General features: G+C 48.8%; 1 protein-coding gene across 1 annotated transcript; it reads right to left on the reverse strand.

The window, feature by feature from the left end:
* Positions 1-547: 547 nt before the first annotated feature.
* On the reverse strand, positions 548-21,098 carry CD81 (CD81 molecule; the record flags this gene model as incomplete). The annotated part of the gene is made up of 7 exons (XM_010187278.1): positions 548-739; positions 1,428-1,517; positions 1,843-1,944; positions 2,826-2,933; positions 5,619-5,693; positions 8,485-8,582; positions 20,984-21,098. Coding segments are annotated over 7 exons (651 nt in total), but the record flags the coding sequence as incomplete, so codon positions are not given.
* Positions 21,099-21,353: the final 255 nt, after the last annotated feature.

Genomic DNA, 21,353 nt, shown 5'->3' on the forward strand with positions numbered 1-21,353 from the left:
AGCAGAAGAATTTAAGCATGACTTCTGTTAAGGATTGACCCAGTGGTGCAAACAGGTTAGAGAGGAACAATGTGCTGGTATTTCCCTTGGGACACATTGCACCCGGGCAATGGGGGCTGTTTCCTCTCCTCCCTCCCAGACTTTGGACAGTCAGCCAGGCTTCCCTATGGACAGCTTGAAAATGCCAAGGAGTTGGGGTGATGGTAGAAAAAAAGATGAGTACAAATAAACAGAAATGCTAAATCATGCTTCAGCATCCAATTACTTATATAAAAAGAAGTCAGTGTTGAAAAAGAGAGTAAAAATCAAGGCAAAGTTTTCTGGTAACAGGCTGCAGCCTTCTCCTCTGTACACGTCCTACCAACATTCTTGTTGAGTTACGGGGGGTGGGGAAGGGGGAGGAAGGACTTGATCTCCTGCTACAGCAGCTTTCCCCATCACACAAAACTGATGTGTAACTAACTCAGCCACAGGGATAAGGGAAAGTTTTATTTATTTAAAAAAAAAAGTACTTCAAAATAAAAATGATAAGTACTGCATGGTAATATTGGAAGTATTTATATACATAGTTTCCTTTGTATTTTGTTGAAATGTCTCCTGGTCACTTGGTGGCACTTGGGGTCCCCTCTAGTGCCGTTCGCCCTGCTCCCCCCTTCCCCTCCCTGGCTCTCACGGCTCAGTAGACGGAGCTGTTCCTTATGCCACAGCACAGCACCATGCTCAGGATCATTTCAAAGATCTGTCAGGAGACACAAGGCCACCAGTGAGCCGCAACCCATACAGTGTGTGAGCTCCCCCCATCCTGAGATCCCCTGCTCCACGTTAACACTCGTATCAGAGATAAGGGCAGAGATGCTATGTCTTCGCTGCTGTTTTTGTTACGAGTTGGCCAATTCAAGATGAGATGATGTTCTACCCTCTCTTGCTGGCAGCAGCAGTGATATGTTGCAAGCCTCCTGGCTACCAGCTACGCAGCAAACGCTTTGAGATCCCTGTGGCATTAGAGCCCAGCCCCTGCATAGGCACTGTGTTTCCAGCCCACCCACCGCTCACTGGGGAGCAAACCTACCCTGGCAAAGAAAGCAAATCCCTCCCCACTGCAGACCCCAGCAACAAAACACGGTGGCCTGAGAAATGAGTGGTTTTGGAGGCAGCAAGGAGGTTCGACAGTGCTCTTTGCTTCTGGATGGGGTTGCAGGTGCTCCTGCTCTACCGTGCTTGCCAGGTGCCTGCCCTAACATCCCGATCCCCCAGAGGGATGACGAAACGCTTGGTGTCACCACGTCCCAGAGCAGCTGGGGTGTGAAGGGCTAGCACTGCACACTGAGCCACAGGGATGGATCCAGCCCAGCTGGAACAGGACCAGGGCACCCTGAGGCAGCTTTCTCCCATCCCACAACAGCAGGGTGCTGCAGAGTCCCACTTACCATGATCACAGCGACCACAATGGCAGCGATACCGATCAGGTACAGCTTCCCGGAGAACAGCTCGTCAATTTTTTTGTGGCAGTTGGAGAACTGAAGCAGAGAAGCACGCCGGTCAGAAAGCCTGCTTTCCCCTCACCCGCCTCCAGCACCCAGGAAGACAGGACTGCTTCCCCCCTGTCCCACTCGTGTTCCTGCGTCCTGGCTCTAGGACCTCCCATCCGACTTCACCCCTCCACACCTGCCAGCCCCTAAAGCAGGAACAGCAAAGGAATCAACGGAAACTTCCAACTTCCCTCTACAGCTTCCCCCAATAAATAAAATCTCTACCCTTTATCCAATTCCCAATAAAACCCTCAAATTTTCCTGACAGCCGAGTTTCCTTGTGCCATGCTGAGTGAAGAGCAGCTGTGCCTACCTCCATGAAGTTTTTCAGGAAGGAGTCCTTCTTTGGGCAGAGGTCATCTCTCCACAGGGGAGTGATAGCTCCTATTGCATTATCAGGACCACAGCAATCCAGCTACACAGAGAGAGAGGGGGGGAAACCACCAAGAAAAGACACAGTGTTAGCAGACAGCAAACACTCATGCAATGCTGTCCCCACCATTAAACATCCTTGAAGCCACCCAAGACCAAGGAGACATCGTGGAGAGGGAAACAAGGGAGGGGCAATAACTCTCCAAATTCATTTTTTTTCTTTCTCTGCAATGAAGCCATTTCCTACAATAATCCCAGACAAGTCCCCAACTCTCTCCACAGATTTTGTTTCCTGCTGAGATTAGTTCTGCAGAGCAACACTTTTCTTGCATTGAATTTTACTTAATCAGGGACACTGAGGTAAATGAAAAGCAACTTAATGTAGAGCTGGGTCCAGACTTCCCAGCACAGCGCAAAGGACAGAATACTGAAGAGGTGCAACTCTCTTTCTTGACTGGTAAGAACAGCAAACTTGACAGGCAAAGATCTGAATGTAGCATCATCTGCTTTAGACCCTGCTTTTCCCATTCATTTTCCTGATCTCCATTTTTAATTATCCTTCCTCCCACATTCTCATTTCCTCTGCCTGCAAGAAACTCCTATGGAGAGGAGATTTCTACATAGAGCTTGGATAGCAGGCAATAAATTCCCAGTTCTGAGAACACAATTGATCCAGTTTGCCCTTACGCATCAAAAAATCCAGCGCTGCCTTCATTCTCTGCCCAAGGACTTGTAATTCAGTTTGTTTCCTCTGCCTCGGTGGGGAGGAGCAGTCTATGCACGGCGACACTTGCTCCTCACCACTTACTGACAAACCACACACAGAAGTTAACCAGGTGTAACGTGCAGCACACAGGATCCTATCCATGAGCGGTTGCTTTGGCCAGCTGCATGTTGCTTGCAGCAGCACTGCCCATGACTTACCGTTTCATGAAAGGTCTTCACTACAGCTTTCCCATTGTTCGTCTCCGATTCTGCCATGAGTGCTTGTTGAAATGCTTGATCGTAGAACTGCTTCACGTCTTTGGCTATCTAGAAAGGACAGGGGAAAAATCTCCCTGTGAGCCAGAGGAGGAGGAAACCCATCCAGCAGATATGCCTGAAAGGAACAGGTTCCCTCTAATGGCACTCATAGGTAATTGAGAAGTTTTTAAATAGATTTGGGCCCCAATTATTTGCACAGGTGAGTGAAAAAAGGCCTGTCTTTTATAGGGCTGAAGTCTCTCCAGCTGTAGCATGTTGAAAGCAGCAAATATTAAGAATCTCATCCACCAACCAGCAGGTTACAGCCAAGCCCCAAAGGGTGAGCCACAGAGCTGAGATAGCCTTCAGCCCCTGTGGATTTGCTGTTGTGCTCAGAGATGCAGAAACAGCTTGTCCTGAACCCCCCAACACGTGGAGACACAGCAAGCAGGCAACGCGTTTCCCACTGAGGCTGCAGAGGCAGGAGACGTGGAGAAGTCAGGAGGAGGTGGGTGCGCAAGCAAAGCTATCTCTAGGTAGGGGCACCATGGTTTGCTGTCTGTCTTGGAGGGGACAGCAGGATAGCACACTAAAGCCTAGTGAGGGGGCCCATTTTGGTCAAAAAGCTGAGGTGCTTTTAGATGAATGTCAAACTCTGGCCAGGTCCCTAACTGGAGCTGAGCACCCCAGTCTTGTAAATGGTTATATGAGAAGTCTCATCTGTATTCTAGCCTTGCCACCTGGGCTGGTAAACTACAGCCACCCATGGAGGTCTGCTCTACAATGCAAAAAAGCCCCTCGTTTTCAGGGAAACTGGCCTTGTAGCTTCTTTTTTAACACCCTCCAATAATTTGGGAGAGACAGATGAAAGGAGGACATGCAAGAGAAGTAAAAGAAAAAAAATATAAGCAAGTACAAAAGGGAAAACGCTTTCTAGAACATCTGCTCTTGGCAGTGCAGGCTGGATTAGAAACTGCAGCAAGGCGGAGTGTGATTTCAATCAATTATCCCAGCATTTCTACGTCACTGCTCAGAAGTTTGCTTTGGAGGGCAGCGTTCTGCAATCAAAGCATTTCATTCTGGTACATGGGAAAAAATAAAGTAATAATCCTACTTCTTGCCTCCTTATCCTGTATCTAAAGCATCTTCAAGGAGGCAGGCTGAGGGAGGACAGCCTCCAGCTTCATGGCAGAGCATCCTGTGCCCATGTGAGAGGAGATGACTGTACCCCCCAAGGGGCTGCAAACCCAGGTGGAATGGATTTCCCTCCGGAAGCAGCTCTCAGTGGCTGGGATCATTCAGCACTTCCATCCCAGCCCACATTTCTCCTGACCAAGGCAGGGAGAAGCAAGCCGCCTGCCTTGTGAGCAGGGACAAACAAACAGCCCGTTCGTCATCGAGGCTGCAGAAGCAGCTGAGGCCAAAAGACTGCCACCCTTCCTTTTAAACTGCAGAATTAATTTTAAGCAGCAGAGGTCATTGCTCTTGTATTGGCAAATCCTAAACTTTATGATTTATGCTCTGATGGCCAAGCACATAGAGAACAACAGCCATGAGAGCCCCTTCCTTACTCAGGCTTCACTTTTTTTGGTGTCGGTTCAGTGCACATCTTGGACTCTTCAGGATTCACAAACTAACATCTGCAGGAGGCACAGCCCCTCTGCAAAGGTTAATTAGCTCACCAAAGTTGCTAGGAAACAGCACCCTGCCTGCATAATAATATGTTTAGCCACAGAAGTGTTTATTCCAGTGAAGTCATCCTCTCTCCAGTGAATGACTACAAGGGTGTTTCCACTCATGGCTGAGCTGGTCAGCTGTAGCTTACATGCATGTGGAAGCTGAGCAGGCCACCACCTACTTACACAGCTGGCTTACATTTCGTTGTAAAGTAAACACATTTCCTACTCTGCCAGAGTCTAACCTTAGCTTTGAGCACAAGCAGTCCCCTTCTCTACTCCAAACCCTCAACAGCTGAGTGATTAACACCCAGCCCACTGCTTGCTGCAGCATGGCCATGGTTCCCATGCATTGAGGTTTGCTCTTTGAGACCAAACTCTGCACATGTACAAGCACATGTGACCACAGCAAAGGAAAGGTAAGCAGCAAGGGAAGGTGAAAAGCTGCAGTTTTCAGTCCTGCCCTTTATCTGACCCCCTCCAGAGGTGGGGTCATCAACCAGGACCAGAGGACCTCATCTGAGCAGTCCCTAGCAGGGTACCTGGGACAGACATGTGGCTTCTACCCCTTGTGCATGCGTATAGATCAGCTGCTAGCTCAGTCCTGGCAGATGAACAGCCCAAAGCGGGTTATATGATACTGGCAAAGAGCAGGAAGCATCAAGCAATCCGGTTAATGTAGACGCAGGGTCTCCCCAGACCGTATTCCCTCCCTTCGGGACCATGTGGCCGGGTTCACTTTGTTCTTTGGCACCTAGGATGTGCTGATGGTTTCCCTTCATGAATCAGCTCGCACTGTGACCGACAGCATGGCAGCAAGTGGGAGACCCAACTGAGACAGGGCTATTTTTATTCCAGACATTGCACTATATACCGTAAGGGGCAGCTGCTACTATCAAGTGCTCACATTTAAAGTTCATCAGCCTGGCCAAGTGGAGTTAGGTGATCTGCCCACTAATCCAAGCCCCTGTGACTCAGTCTCGGAGCAGCTTGTGAGCAAAACAGCTCATGCTGGCATCTGCTGCAGTTCTGCCCCAGCCTCCCAGTCCCACAAACACAGATTTCAGAGTCGTCTTACTTGGTCTTTGTTGACAAATCCCCAAATTCCAGCTGCAACTTCACAGGCAAACAGGATCACTAGGCAAGTGAAGAACTGCAAAGACAAATCAGGAGAGGGACACTTAACATACCAGGCTACAGGCAAAAGCAGAAATTGGGTGGATAGAGCTGTGGAGCAGCACTTCTACTGACAGAGGAGAACAGAGCAAGGCATCACTTGTCTTCAAACCATTTTGCCTCTCATACATGCGCTTAGCCCAAAGATATTTTCCTACAGCCCATTGGATGCCACCCCACGTCCAGACTTCCCACTGGGATGGCTGAGTAGGGATCAGCAGAGCTTCTCCCACACAGGGACTGGGAGGGATGAGGATGCCCTGTGCATCACAAGACACATTGCTCCTCTTCACACACCTGCAGGACCATCCTGACAAGCTTCTTGCTCTGCCACAGACCCACCAAGAATGGGAATTGCCAGTGCAGGGTTAAAAGCACATTTCAGCTGCTGAGGAGCTGCAGGGCGTCAGGGTGTGATTTATGGCCAGCTCTCTTGGCAGCCACAGGTCCGCAAGGCTACTGCAGTTTTTTGCATAAATGCTAACACTGATGTTTTCTCACAGTCCCACCCTCCCTGCCATGCCCCCAAAGCCTCCCTCCATCTTTTTGTTCAGATCCCAGGAACATGTTGTGTAGAGGAGCTGTAAAGCTCACACATCAGAGTCAGGTGAGAAGGCACGGACAGGCACACTCCACACGCAGCCAGTGTTACCTCCACTATAACATCACCCTCAGCAACTTCTTCCTGGGAAAAGCCCCAGATTGAGAGAGTTTACATGGAAGTAAAGAAGCAAAAGAGGTGAATGCAGTTAGGAGAACACAAGATCACAGTACGAGGTGGGACAACAGCCCCTGGCTCCTAGGCAGTCTCTGTTCCAGACACATTCAGGACATTTTCTTCAACAACAGGAGTTTCCAGAATGATGCTATGACCTGGCTCTCATGTGCAAGAGCAAAGGGTTATCAGCAAAATGGAAACAGGACTATTAATCTGACAGCAGGAAAGGACTTCCAACATCCTTGTCCAGTCCCCAAACAACCTACTCCTACTTACATGCCTATTTATTCCTCATTCTCTAGGAACATCTTTGGAGGACAGGGTCCCACATCCTCCCAAGAAACCATGTCACCCCAAATCATGGGTGCGTTGCCACTGTAATTCTCTGGTTAAGCACTAGGGCTCACTCTTGCAGCGGTTACCCTCCAGTGAAGGATGCTTCATTTATCGAAGATTTGGAGGTACAACTTCCTGCAGACTCAGTTCTGCGAGCTGGCTGCAGCTTGGCGCTATGGGAACACGGTGGTGCTCCTGGACAGATGCAGTCAGATGTGCCCCAGCCCCTTCCTGGGGAGCAGAGCCCGCTCCATGCTGAACAGTTCCCTCCTGTCTTCCTCAGGTCTTGCCACTCAGCTTCCATGCCACCTTTGGCATCAGATTTTGATAGCATGGAGCTTCCTGGTACCTTTTGCAATAAGCCTATGGTCATCCCATCAGCTGACTGCAGGAGAGGGGAGAATGGCTGCTTCCCTCCAACACCCTAGGGATGCTGCCTGGAAATGTCCTTGGAACACAGTGGGAGCCTTGGCCAGCAGAAAGCGTCATCACGTGTTGTCTCTCCAGCCTCCTCTTGGCAAGCCAAGGTGCAAGCAAACATGGGCAGCACACAGCAGCTAGAGCTGCTAATTTCAGCCAAAGCAGCCGGTTTTCCTGTCGGGCCTCAGGTATGTTTTACCATCTGCCCTTCTAATCCTCTTTCCAACTTCAAGAGGGAGCAAGGGGTAATTCAGGTTCTGTAATCGCTTGCGTTAACAAAAAAAAAAAAATAATCCAAACCTGCCAAACCTCGCTACAACAACCCCTGTCGGATTTGCTCATGGGCTCCTCCTATTCTCAGCAGAGTGGTAATGCCTGCAAATTCCTCCAGCAGCTCTCACCCACCAGTGTTCACAAGTGCTTTATAAAAGCTGGTGAGAAGCAACCCCTTCTTATTGGGAAACAGAAGCAACTAGGTGTGAAACCATGTGCAAGAGTGAGGGAAAGCAGCTCCATTTCCCTCTGTCCCAGTTGAGTCCACACTTACGGGTCACTACACCACCACCAAGAATCTTCCAGCCCAGTGGAAAGTCTTTCCTTCTTTTTTTTAAATGAGTCTCCCTTACCGCCAAGGCAAAGGCTTTTGGTGTGCCTACAGTTTATACAATTAAGCTCATCCCATGCCAGAAATCCTGAGCTGCTGTCACACATCAAGGACACCTGTAGCACTTCAGTAACGCATTTTCCAGGATGTACCTAGATGTTCTCACTAAGATATTGTGGGAAAACTTTGCTGTTTCCTCATCCGAACAGATAAAAATAGTTGATGATTCCTTAAAAGAATTGGACTCACCACAGGCAGCCTTGAAATGGAGTGAAAGGGGAAGCTGTAAGGGACATCAGGTAAGAAAGAAGGTTTAGTAGGTGCTTGGTAAGACAGAAAGATCATGACAGGGCAAAAAAGCATGGGCTGAGGTTTCACATATAACAGTGAAAATGAATGGCCAAGAATCCTGCTGTTCGCACCTCTTCTGCTATGCTGTTGGCTTCTGCCTCCATCCCACAGCCAGGCACAAGCAGGAGCTTGCAGCGTGCCTGCCAGCTAAACTGGAGCTCCCGCAGGCTGGGCAGAGATGCCCTTGGCCAAGCAGCACTGCCTTGTTCCTTGCAGAGCTCAGCTAGATCCCTGCTCTGTGCTCACACATCCTCCTGGCCCCGGCTGTCACAAAAGTCTCCAGCCAGGGAGGCTCGACATCACGGTGCCAAGTGGCATCAAAAGCTTTGCACCTCTTACCGTTCCCAGAAGGCACTGAGACTCCTGAATAGCACCATAGCATCCCAGGAACCCCACGAACATCATGACAGCTCCAACCGCGATCAGGATGTAGATTCCTGCAAGGGAGAGCAAGAGACAGACGTGTTACTGCAGAGCTTTGTATAGCAGCATCCTAATGCCTGGCCAGACACGTTGGCTCCATGGGGTGGCTAATTAGGGGTGTGCGGAATTAAGGCCTAGGAGATATGAGTAGAGATGGCGGCAGACATAGTAGAACAACGCAACATACATGAGTCAGATCTCCGAGTGGTTGAAGTTGTTAACACCAAAACTTAAAAACCTCATCAGCCCCAAAGTCAGAGGAAATCCAGAGAGCTCGAGCAGTAACAGGTAGAGGACAAAGTCTTTACAGCATCCCCAAAGCTGCAGTATGGGCCTTCCTGTGGCATACATATTATTTTAAATATTTAAGCAGAGGAGATGAAAAATATGAGTTAGCATATCTTTTAAAATAAACAATGAGGCATATGGTTTATTTATATTAAACATGCAAACATTTACCCGGCTAACATTTTTAAAGACAGACAAGCCACAAAACTAAGGGAAAAGGACTGCTTAAGCATCTAATTTAATATAATCTGGCTTTTGTTTGTTAGAGGTTTTTCTACAGAGGAAGACTTTTTTACTTCAACTTATTAAATTTGCACAGTCAAATTACTCCATAACTAGTTCAAAGCTTGGAAACTAGGCTCTGTGGGGGCTCAGAAAACAGAGGAATGAAAGTTTATTCATCCAGGAAACAAGAGCTTAGCTCAAGGCTCAGATCTGCTGCCACTAGTAATCACCATGGTCTCACTAACCATAAGATTGGTGAGTCCATGGTGATTACTTGCCCAAATGCTACCAGCTCAGTTAAATTTGTTTCCTTTTCCAAAAACCCCACAGCTTTCTTCTGATGTATCCTGTATATTTAGGGCATTTTTGGTTTAACTAATACTCTCAAGTATTGTGGTTCTACTACTTTCCATCCAAAAGCAATTTGACACATGCAAAAAATAAGCAAAGAAATAATTACAAATGAGGCGAGACTGCAGTCACCATTTTTAACTGACAGCGAGAAAAAAAAATCAGGATGAGAATAAATGTACATGGGGCATCTCAGAGGTAACAGCAATACAGCGCATCTTGCTAGTGCTTGGGAGACACATCCCTTCAATTTAATGTTTTCTTTTGCTACAAGTCAAAATGTTTCTGTAGTTATTAATCAGTCTGTCACCTCCCCTTTCAGAGCACCACTAAAGTATAAACAGGGCTCAAGATTAGAACTGCTTGTACATGCCTGTCATGTTTAAGGGCTTCCTTATCTTCATAGCCTTTAAACAATCTGCTGATAATTAAAGTGCAAAGTCTAAAGGGCATGCACTGAGAGCAGTTTTAAGCCCAGTTAAACACTTCTCTAAAAGACCAGGTACATCATAACAGTCTCAACTTGCTTAAAATCCCCTTACTAACATATCAGACTTGGGAAAAGGGTCAACTTTGGCTCCCGCTTCTTCCTTCTTTAAAACAAAAGCCATCAGCATCTAAACAACAGAAGGGCCAACTCGGCGAGAGGTGGCAATGAAAACCCCACCCAGCAGCCCTGGTGCTGGGACCCTCCGGACGGATGGCGTTTCTCACCGGCCCCACACTTGCACAATGCCTCTTGCTATATTTAAGCGGTGCAGGAGGGAGGAAGCCAGCTGCGGGGGAAGCGCTGGCACAATGGAGCATGCTGACCCCACAGGAAGCCCCTCTTCACAAAACCCGATGGGCTCTGCAGCCAGTGACACCAACATCCTAACGGCAACACTGTCAGCAGAAGGGGAAAAAAGTGTGAGTTGCACCTCCTGATGCATGTCAAAGGAGTTTCAGCAGCGCCCAGTAGCCACAAAAACCCAATGAGCAATTGGGTTGTGAAGGTCCCCACATAGGGACAAGACACCTCCTTGCTTGAAGGTGTGACGAGAGAGGGAAAACAAGCAAAAGAAACCCCTCAGGAGAGTTTTTTGGAAAGGACAGGCCAGCAGTTAAAAGTGTTGTGAGCCTGTCTGAGGTAAAATCAGGTGATTTTATCCCAACGGCTGGAGGTGATGTGGGGTGGAGGGACTGGCGGTGGCAGCTGGGCCGAGAGCCAGCATGGCGAGCAGCAGGCTGGGGGGTGTGTGGGGAAGAGGGCCCCAAAGGGGCTAGGGTTGATGGGAAGGCATGAGTGAATCCTGTAAAATGAAGGCTGCCTGCTTGGACGCCTGCCAAACTGCAGAGAGACTGATTGAGATTTTCAGATGCTACATAACTGCTGTTTCAAGAAGAACAACTTATCGGTAGTGGTCTCTCAAAAAAAGGTATGCTTGTTGTCACCAGCATCTGCTAATGCTCAAGAACCAGCCTTCACCACTCCAGCTGCACCAGTGATGTTGCTGGTTGATGCTTTCAATCAAAACTGTGTCAGGTTTTACCATCTTACACCCTTGAGTGGCTCCACTGGAGAATCTTCATCACAAGTTCCTCTGGGAAAACCAATTTTGGTCAACCCTGAGTGCAGCAGCTTCTGACTTTGTCTCCCATTAGGTTAACAGAGAGAATACAAAGATGGGTGCAAGTAATTTCAACTCCTGAGAAGTCACCATTCATCCTAAACACCACGGTAGATGGGTAACAAGAAGACGCAGCACATCCAGATGCAGTGTGATGCCGCAGGAACCCCAATGACCAGGTCACTCCCCCAGATTTTATGTGACAGAAGATTTTATTCTCAAATTCTTCAAAATAAACACTGGAGGCAACTTCCAGGCTAAACAAATACAGCCAGGAGATCACAAAGAGCTGCCCAGGTTGGAAGGGACCTCAAAAGATTATGTGGTCCAACCTTTTGTGAGAAAGGGAATCTAGATGAGCCTATCCAGGACCCTGCCCAATTATTTCTTGAAAACCTTCAGTGATGGGGACTCTACTGCAGCCCTGGGGAGGTTGTTCCAGTGAATTATTATCCTCGTTGTAAAAAAAAATGTCTCTTACATTGAGACCATCAGGAAAAGATAAAAGCCACTAGCAGCTAGGAAAGTTTTGCTCTGAAAACTAGGAAAATCAAGCCCAGTGAGAACCTCCACTGATGGAGGAGACTGAGAGAGAACAGATATTTGCTGTTTTGTGGAAGTCTTCCAGAGACCTCTATACTTGCTTCTTGCTGGGATTTTTGCATCTTCAGAAAACAAAAACCAAAACCAAAAACCACACAAACAAAACAACCACAACAACAACCAAAAAAACAAAAACAAACCCACAAAAACAAACCAACCAAACAAAAACCCAACAAACAAAAACCAACCCAAACCCAACCTAAAAAAAACCCCCCAGACAGGCTGTGCAGACCTTGGACAGACAAGCGAGGTCCTGGCTTCCTGCTTTTCTCCCTGCTCATGCTTCGCCAGCTCCTCGCTGGAGCCAGTGTCACTATCAAGCAAGCAAACAGCAAGAAGTAGAGGAGGGAAGGGAAGAAGATGTGCACCACATGCAGCGTCATGACTGGAGTCCAGTGGATGCAACCAGTGGGGTGGGAGCAGCAAGAACGTCCAGTCAGGCCAAAGAGAAGGTTGTGATGACTAGGCTGAACTTGGAAAACCACAAAAAGTCCTTAGAGAGGTTTTGGAATAAAGGGCAGCCTCATCCACAGACACAAAGAAATGGCCGTTATGGAGTTACCCTCTGTTACCAAGACCCAGAGCACTACAACCTCCTGGGAGGACTCTGCTCCAGCGTGTACTTAAAAACAAGCACAAAATACTTAATGCAACAATAGTGTCTTGTATGATGAATGCTAGTGGTGTTTCTCCATGGAAATGCCACACTGAAGGCTGCAAAGGCAAACGAAGGCAACCAAAGTGCCCAACCACATCCTTTGGGTGGTGTTTGTTTTCCTACACACATCCTTCCCCTCAAGAGATAGGGCCACTGGGGGGTCTCTGCCTCTATACTGTGTGCCAAGCAGCTGGGGGGCTGCTTCACGGCAATCACAGTCCAGACGAGAATGCTGAAGCCCTTTTCCCAGAAAGCAGCCTGACACATCTTAGCTTTCATTCCTGGCAGACAGCGAGGCTGACGGCCAGCATGGTTTTGGGCTCCCTGTCTGTGAGCAAGGCACCTGTCATCCTCATCTTGAATGGCGCATTATCCTCCTTAAAGTCAGAGGAGACTCGCCCCACAGGCCTCCTCACTAGAGATGGCATTAACTCCTGCTAGCCTGTCCCAAGTGAGAAACTCTTCACTGAGGCAGCATCCACTCCTTTGGTGCTCCACTGGCACAATTCTGCATGAGCCAGGCTCCATCTGCCTTTCACATGCTGCTTCCCAGCTCATTTGTACTGCAGATTTCTCACGGGTTTTAATACAAAAAATGCCCTTTGCCATAAACACAAAAATAAATTCAGAGAGGCTTAAAATGCAAACCGCAGCGCCTACAGTCATGCTGCTCCCTGCAACAGCAGTAGGAGACAACCCTGGGAACAGCCAGAGCTGCAGCAACAGGTACAGTGGGCAAATAATTTCTAGGTGTTCATGGTATCAACATGCCTTCCACATCCTTGAGCAACGTTAGTGTCATACAGTTCTCACATAAGGCAGTGGTAAGTACAATGGCTAAAGTGGCTATATGTAACTGGCCACCTACGAAAGCAAGCTGTGAGCTGCCAGGACCTGTGTCTTGGAGCTGGGGAAGTCACAGCAGGACTCGCAAGAACAGGGGCGGGCAGTATTGCTTGGAGTCCTCTATCGCCCTTTTGAGAGAGAGCCTTGAAATGAAAAGCTTTTGGAAAGATGGCCAACCAGTCTTAGTTTCACTTTCTCATTACAGAGAGATTCAGGGTCCTGTCTAAATTCAAAGCCAGATTACAGCAACCATGACACAATCTCTTCACTCAAGAGCGTCAGGATATAATGCCTCAGAAAAAACAGCAGCAGTGGACCAAACACCAATCATCCCTCCCTGCTACAACTAGGGCACATGCTGCATTGAGCTGCAAGGACCTCCTAAACATTTAGCCACACAGAAAGCCCCCAAACATCAGACCCAGGAGACTGAGAGTCATTAAGCACTTCTCTCTGGATAGTGTTAAATGGGAAAGGAAAAAAAAACAGCCAAGAGGTGAGCTGGGAGCTATGCTGGCATGGATAATACCTTCATGGAGGGCCCTTTGCCTCCAGGCCAGGTAGGATGTGGGGATGCTCAGTTCTGGGAACAGGGAAGGGAGAGAAAAAGGGAGGGAGAGAAAAAGGCAGTATTCAATGTCAGTCCTTGCTCTGGCATTAAAGCAGCATAGCTGGTGCCTGCAGGGTTGTAGGGGCATGTCCTGCCCCTGCTGAGAAGTAGAAAAAAACAGACAAAAAAAGAGAAGGAAATAATGAAACACAAATAACAGGAGAAATGAGCACAGCAGAGCCTTTCTAAAACAAGCAGGGAGTGGGAGAGCCCTGGCCAGCCCTCCTCCTCTGCCCCACCATCCCCATCAGAGATGCTCTGCAGCTTCAGGCATGGGCATTCCCGGGCAGCACCCTACCTCTCCCTCCATTTCGCTTCCCTCCCAGCAGCTTTAACTTGTTAAACTAATGGAAGCCAGTCTCTTCCCTCAGGTCACCTTGGCAATGTTTCCAAAAGACAAAAAAGGGAAAAAAAACCCCAACAAAGACACACATACCACCACCCCACACCCCCCAGCACCACACCATGCTTCCCAGGAAGGCCGGGCAGTTCTCCAAGCCATGCCTGCCCTCCTCGCGGGAGGTACTTTAAAAAGGGGCTGAGAGCAGAGGGATGAGAGATTTTCACGTCTGTTCTTTTGACAGGCTCCTGAGGGGAAACTCTTGCATATCCAAGAGTTTTGCAAGCCTCCGAGGGAGGGAAGGTGAGCCCTGCCGTGGCTCCTGGCCTGGAGATGCTGAACTTCATGGGGCTCACCACCATCCCTGCTGCAGATGGTGGTGGGAGAAAGATTCCATTCTACCCCTCACAGCACCAGTCCTGGAAGAACACCTCTCTGTAGCTGAAAAACCAACCATGACAAGCTTCCTTGCAGCCTGGGGACAAGACACAGGCAAGGAGCAGAAAGTCCCTGCAGGATGGGATAAGGGAAGGAAAGGAGGAGCTGCACCAGGCAGCCAGTGAGGGAGGGTCTCCTGGACATTTTTGTCCAGCTGCCCAGTGGAATTGGCCCAGTAGAGCTAACAGCGCTTCCTTGGAAGTGGGAAGAAAGAGGGGGCGGAAAAAGAGAGGGTTTGCTGGAAGAGGACAACTGGGAAGCCTCTCCGTTCTCCTTTCCCAAGAAAAACATTGTTGCTCCTGGACTGCTAATGACTTCCAGATGGAGCAACAGTGTCGCAATGCATGGAGAGCTCTCCTGGGGCTGCCTGGCTCACATGGGGAGATGAAAGGCTGTACACGCTGCCCTTGTCTGCAAGAACAAGGCAAGAAGAAAGCGAAAGACACACCTCTGCCAGAAGAGCAATGGGGAGGCGGAGAAAACCCCCAACAATGTCCTTGTGTCCGCACCCCCATACCCAAACAGACCCCATACAGAGATGCCGCAGTCAGATCTCTTCTCTTCTGCCTACCCAGGCAATGCTGGAGGGAGGCTTTAGTTTCGTAATGTCAGTGTGCCCGCGAGCACTGGGACGAGGTCTACGGCACAGCTCCAGGACTGGGATGGGCCATGGTGGTGCAGCACACAAGACCCTGGCTGGACATGCCAGCCCATCCTCCGCTGCCCCAGCCTACACCACTTCTGGACATCTCCACATGCCCCGGGGTGTCACCCACTGAAAAAATCCTGCTGGAGGATTTCCTGGGGGCTTTGCAGGCCTAAACATGTGGCAGGTTTTCAAAGGAAAACTGTCAAAGCTATGGGTCTACACAGCTCTAAAGAGCAAGAAACCACCTTTGGCACAGGTCTCTGGTGGCAGAGCCAACGGGACGGGACAAAGGAGGAAGATGACTACGTTATTTGTAGTCGGCTAGATCTGAAGCCAAAATAAGCCATGTTACCAAATTTATGGCTTTAAGTCATAGCCAATTTTAGTCTGCAGAGTAAATGAATCCCAGGAGCTGGTCATGATGAAGGTAAACTGAATTGCAATCAAATATAAGTTGCTTTTTTACAAAAATTGAATTCTATTATAAGAATACAAAGAAAAGGGATTGTTTGTATTGTCAGATACACGGTGTAACCCAGATATACTTGGAAGTACTGACAAAGTCTTTTGCCTCAAAACTACTATTTTAAAAAGAAGTCCAGTATTATTGAAGGAGTTGAGCTGCCACTTATTAGAGATGATCTAGAACCAGTAAATATCAGCTTTTCTTTTTTTTTTTTCCTCTTTAAGGGACTAAATAATTAAATTGCCCGTAACTGTAAATAAGTTTATTTCCAAGAGAGAAAAATGCATATACACCTATTTTAAAAGAATTCCACAGATATATTATGTTTTAAATAATCCCTTTTGCTCATCGTGGTTCAAAGACAAATACAAACCTTGGTTTCCACTCCCAAGCGTGCAAGCCGGGCCACAGCTTGCATCTCTGCTGGCAAACCACCGACACGTGGAGCCTTGAAGAAGTAGCACAAACGGGTGAGAGAAGAACCCAGTGCTCAACCAGCGGTGTGCATCCACAGTGACTGCTGCAGCACCTCACGCCAAAACTAAAAGCATTTTTTTTGCTAGTGTTAATCACAGGATCGAGAGACCAGGACTTCTGTAGAGATCTACAGACTTGGGCTCCTCTCTATCCCTTTCACAAGTTTAGCAGAAGATTTGCTGTTGGGTCTACCTCACAATGTACAGAAGTTGACAGCACCTTTAAAAGATGCCTCATAGAGGAATGGGGCCAGGATGGGAGCTTGAAGAGAAACCAAGAACTCCCCATTGCTCATGGCAGGTCCACATTCACTGTAGCACTGGTCGCCTTCCAGAGCCTTTGCAACACACCAGAGCTCAGTGGAACTCCCTCTGCAATGAAAACCTCTCTGGACCCTTGAAAATCACTGCTTTTTGTCCAATGCAGTCCTGAAATGGCTAATTAAGAAAAAGGCTCCTGTCCTGGATAGAAGGGACAGTTTCTCCATGACTGCTTAGCCAATGCAAGTCTGTTTAGATGACGTGCCAGGATGCTTTGCACTGCTGACCACATCTGGGACTCATGGCAAGAGCAGCCAAAGCATCCTCACATAGTGTAAGCACAGCAGGCAAGCCCTGGGGAAGCTCAGGCACGCATCTGGTCCCGACCTATCCCTCCTCTCTGCAAGGGTCAGACCCCCCTGAGGCCAGCAAAGCCTCATGACAGTATTTCAAAAAATCCTGAGGACACCTACGAAAGCTTGCCAGCGATGGATGTCATGCTGACTTCAAGGACGAGCATGCAGATGCAATTGCAGTTCAACTCAGATGTGTACTCATTTGTGAGAAAGACTTCAGAGCATCTCTGTGCTTTCTGGCCCGTTTCTTCCAGCCCAGTCTGTGTGAAAAGCAGCTTGAACTCATTTCCAGGGCATAAATCATTGTATTTGTATGGTGCAGGATGGTGACGAGAATCTGTGGTTCACCTTGTTAGAGACCTGTGTTCCCATTAGCCAGTCTCCCCTTCAGCATTACCACAGCACACCACTTCTCAGGCACCAGAGGGACTGAAAATTAGCCCGAAGCCATTGCTGTCCCCAGCTGTTTCCCTCTTGTCTCCCGCAGGCTTTGCTGCCTGACATACTTGGAAGCCAGATCCACAGTCACCAGCCTCATTGCTAAGGAAAAAATAAATATTAAAAAAAACCCTGTTGCCTTTCTGTTGGGGCAGTGATAGCCAGCAGGACGGCAAGGAAAGGGAGAGGTGGCAGCAGTCTCGGTGGCTAAGTTTAGCCTGCAGCTGCATGCCTGTCCAAAACCTTACACCCCTGCCAAGGAACACTGGTGTTGTCGTGCTCTTGGGAGGAGACACTGCCCAGCAAAAGATTTACAAATAAAACACAAAAAACATAAACAGTAGCAAACCCAACCCCCTCCTCACCCCCAAAGCTACACGGAAAATCGCAGCCCAGCTCTGGATGCCTTTGCACTCTTCCTCCCAACTGGCCCAGCTCCCAGGGCCGAGCTAATTAGAGCTGCAGGTCGCGTCGCTCTGTCACTTGCTGCGAGCAGCTGGAGGCACATTTCCTATTTTGGATCTAGCGGGCGAGAGAGCAAAGTTGAGACCATTCGGCTGCCACGCTCTGCTCCTCACTGGGCAGCTTCAGGGAAAGCACGGGAAGGGCGGGCAGCAGGGATGAGTCCCCAGTGATGCTCTCAGTGCACAGGCAGCCCAGCAAGTGTGAAAATGTGAAATCTAGGGCTGGAGGTTTAAGGCAAACAAGGCTTTAGTCTGCACTCCACTGAAAGCATTTTGCCTGCAGTGGCCATCTCTGGGCATTGCACAGTCAAAGCCTTGAAGGATGGGGATCTTGGCTTTCCCCCAACACATTATCTTCACTATCATCCCACCAGAATAGGACAAAAGCAATGAGTCCTGTATCACTTGCCGCCTCTTCAAGATCCCCAGGGGCTCTTAAAATCACTGACACCACAGCGCCAACTTATTGTGGAGAGATCAGACTGCTCCAGTTTGTACTGGTATGCACAGAGATGGACCAGCTCAGCCTTTTCCCATGGGCTCCAATAGCTCATTGAATCACAGTTTCCTTTTTAAAAAAGGACATATAGGGTCAATAAATATCTAAGAAGTGGTTAACCAGTTGTTAGCATCCAACCTGTCAATGCTGCTAGCTATCCTGAAGGATATTTCCTGACCTGCTATCAACACCTTCTCCAGCCTCCGGACACACAGGGCATTCAGACACAGCATTATGCAAGGGTGAGAGGCAAGAAGGATTTTTGTTTCTCAACTACTAATAAAGCAAATAAATGTATATTAGATCATAACCCTAGCTCAGATGAAGAGCAAGTATTTTCCTTTACAGACATGAAAGCATGAAACTACAGTGCTCCAGCTGTCCCCATCCCTGGTACTATTTGTCCTCTACAGCACTGAATTGGTTAACCTGCCATTTGCTGGAGCATTGGGTCCAGAGCCAAAATGGAAGTGCTAAAAGCCAAGACTGCAGCAAGTGGTTAGGGGATCAGATGATTGGTGAGCTGTGCTCAGGAAAAGCCCACAAACAAGAGCTTCTTTAATCCCAAGCCAGCCCACAAGACAACTTGTAGGACACAGTGCCAAGTCTGGGGTGTGGGGTACCACTTGCAGAAAACCCCAACCTCAGGAGCTCCCTCCTCGCGGGCTGGATGGGAGGAGTGGAAAATGGCCACCTGCACCCATAAGGGCTGCAAGAGTGGCTGCTGCAGCGGCCTGGTCCAGCTGCAGGGGAAGCTCAGAGCAAGGACTCCTCTTCTGCTCCTGTGCGTGGCTGGACTCTTTCCTTCCCAAGCAGCTCTCCACTTTGCTGACAACAAACTCTGCAGCGGGGCCTGGGGGGAGGCTGATCCACAAACAAGATCTGAGTGTCAGATCACTGTGGTGAAAACCTGCCTGCTTTCTGGGGAGAGATTAAGCCCTTCAGCAGGCTGAAGGCAAGCAGGCATCATGCCTGGTACCCTGGTGGCTGCCCTCCTCCTCCCACCTCCCCATAGCTGTCAAATCTCACACCCCATCTGGCTGTGTTTATTAATTTTCCTCTCCCACAACACAGACACCCTCAGAAAACAGCCTTTACAAAACAGCTTTTACTCTAGGGAGAGGAAAGGACACAGAGAGAAACCAGGAGACACCACAGTGCCGCCTTCCCACTCTCCCTCCTCACCAAGTACAAAGCCCACGGTGCAAGTTTGCCTCCTCCAACAGTTTTGATTGCTTCCCCCTGTACTGCAGCACCATGGCAGAGCCTGGCTGGTCTTTAAAAGCATCCTGACAGATCCCAGGGCCAGTGCCCCATGCCAGACACCAAAAAGTGGTTTGCCAAAGGAAGAAAAGAAAAAAACCAAACCACAAACCACAACCAAAACCAAACCACCAGTTCTGGAGGCCAATCCCAGAGAGGTTCCCGGTCCCAAAGAGGGAACATTGTGTGCATGTGTATGTTGGATGCAAGAGGAGAAAAAAGAGGGAGTATCAGCTGTGGGGGCTGCGGGGAAAGAAAAAGCAAAAAGAAATCTCAGCCTTCAGACTCCAGAGGGCTGGCTGGGAGAGGCAGCAGCTGAAAGAAATGCTTTGCTGTTATTACTGCATGGAAATTACAGCTGCCAGAAGGAATCCAGGACGATCTGTTGCTGAATGTAACTTTAAAAAGACAGCCAGCCTCAAATCATGGACCGTCCACAGGCTTTGGAAAGCCAGCACAGTGGTGGGACCCATTCCCCATCGCCTTCTAAATAGCGGAGGCCAAGTACAAACATGAAACAAAAAAGGGTGGAAGAGCAAAGGATGCCCAGCAGGCATGAGGGGAGGACTCAGCCCCCATACCTCAGGTGCCTCCAGTTTTGGGGTAAATGTATTAACTAGGGAGACATCAGTTGCTGGCCTCCAGAAGAGGTGTTTGGACCAGTTCCTGGAAAGGAACGAGTAACTTCTTGAGTTCCCTTTTGTCTTTCTGAAATTGAAAACCTGCAAAGAGGAGATGCTGTAAATACAGCTCTGGGTGTGAGGCATGACAGAGGAAACAGCAAGAGAGGAAAACCCACAGCTCTTTACAGCAGCAGCATCTACTGTAACCAGGCACAGCCTGAGAGAGGGCTCAGGCATGTCACTTCATGGGCAAGCAGAGAAAAACCAAAGGAAAACCCTTTCCAGAAGGTAATTTCAGCTGCAGTTGAGAACAGGACATTGGATTAGATGGGTCCTCACCCTAGTGCCAGCAGCTTGCACCCTGAGCAAGCCTCTGCCTGGCACCCAGTCCCTCTGCAAGCTGTTCCCCCTCATGGAACCACTGGAGAACAGGGCAAAAATAGGGGTTTTCATCTTCTGGCAAGCCAGCACGCTGTCAATTTAATACAAATCATGCTAAGCTTAACCATAATACATAGAGGCTCCACCTGCCCCTCCTGGAGAACATGACTCACAGACTCGCCAAGCTGCACTTTCCGCTGCCAGCCACTCCATTGGCTACTTTTACATTCCTTTGGATAGGAAACGAGACACGCTTCCAAGAAGTACCCCCTTATGCCAAACCAGGGAAGACCACAGCAGAGAATAGCACTGGAGAAAACATGCTACACCTCAAACTGTCTTTCTATGCTTTTGGTCGCTGTGACTCTGGATGACGCTTAAGCCACAGCCAACATCCAATGAATGCTTTGACTGGCATGACAGGGGATATTTTGTAGAGTACAAGGAGAGCAGGAGTTATTTTTAGTCTGACCTCCTTGCTGCTAACCCAGAGCTTTCTGCCCGGTGTTTTGGTCCGCCCTAGGGCATGACGCACATGCAGCAATGCCAGCATCCCCCACGCCTACTTACCGACATAGAAGGTGTTGGGGGCCTGCTTGTCCCCCAGCTGCAGGTAGAGGATATTTGTCGTCTGCGAGTCATGTCGGAGCCACAGGGCCACTCCCAGGATGATCCCTCCAGCCAGCTGGGGAGAGAGCAGAGTGATGCAGGCATTACTCACTGCTCTGGCCACATCAGACCTGGAGCGGCAGTTTCCAGGCAGGAGCAGGCGCCTTGCTGTTTATCTTTCTACAAATTCTTATTTACCCCTTTCACATACAAGAACGTCCTTCCTAACCATCATCTCACCACTACAACGTGCTTTACATCCCATACCACATGAGCCACATGATCTTCCCTACTTTATGAGAAGATCTGTTATTTGGGGGATGTGCAAAGT

Source organism: Mesitornis unicolor, unplaced genomic scaffold (genome assembly GCF_000695765.1).
Source record: "Mesitornis unicolor isolate BGI_N332 unplaced genomic scaffold, ASM69576v1 scaffold7526, whole genome shotgun sequence".
Classification (NCBI taxonomy): domain Eukaryota; kingdom Metazoa; phylum Chordata; class Aves; order Mesitornithiformes; family Mesitornithidae; genus Mesitornis; species Mesitornis unicolor.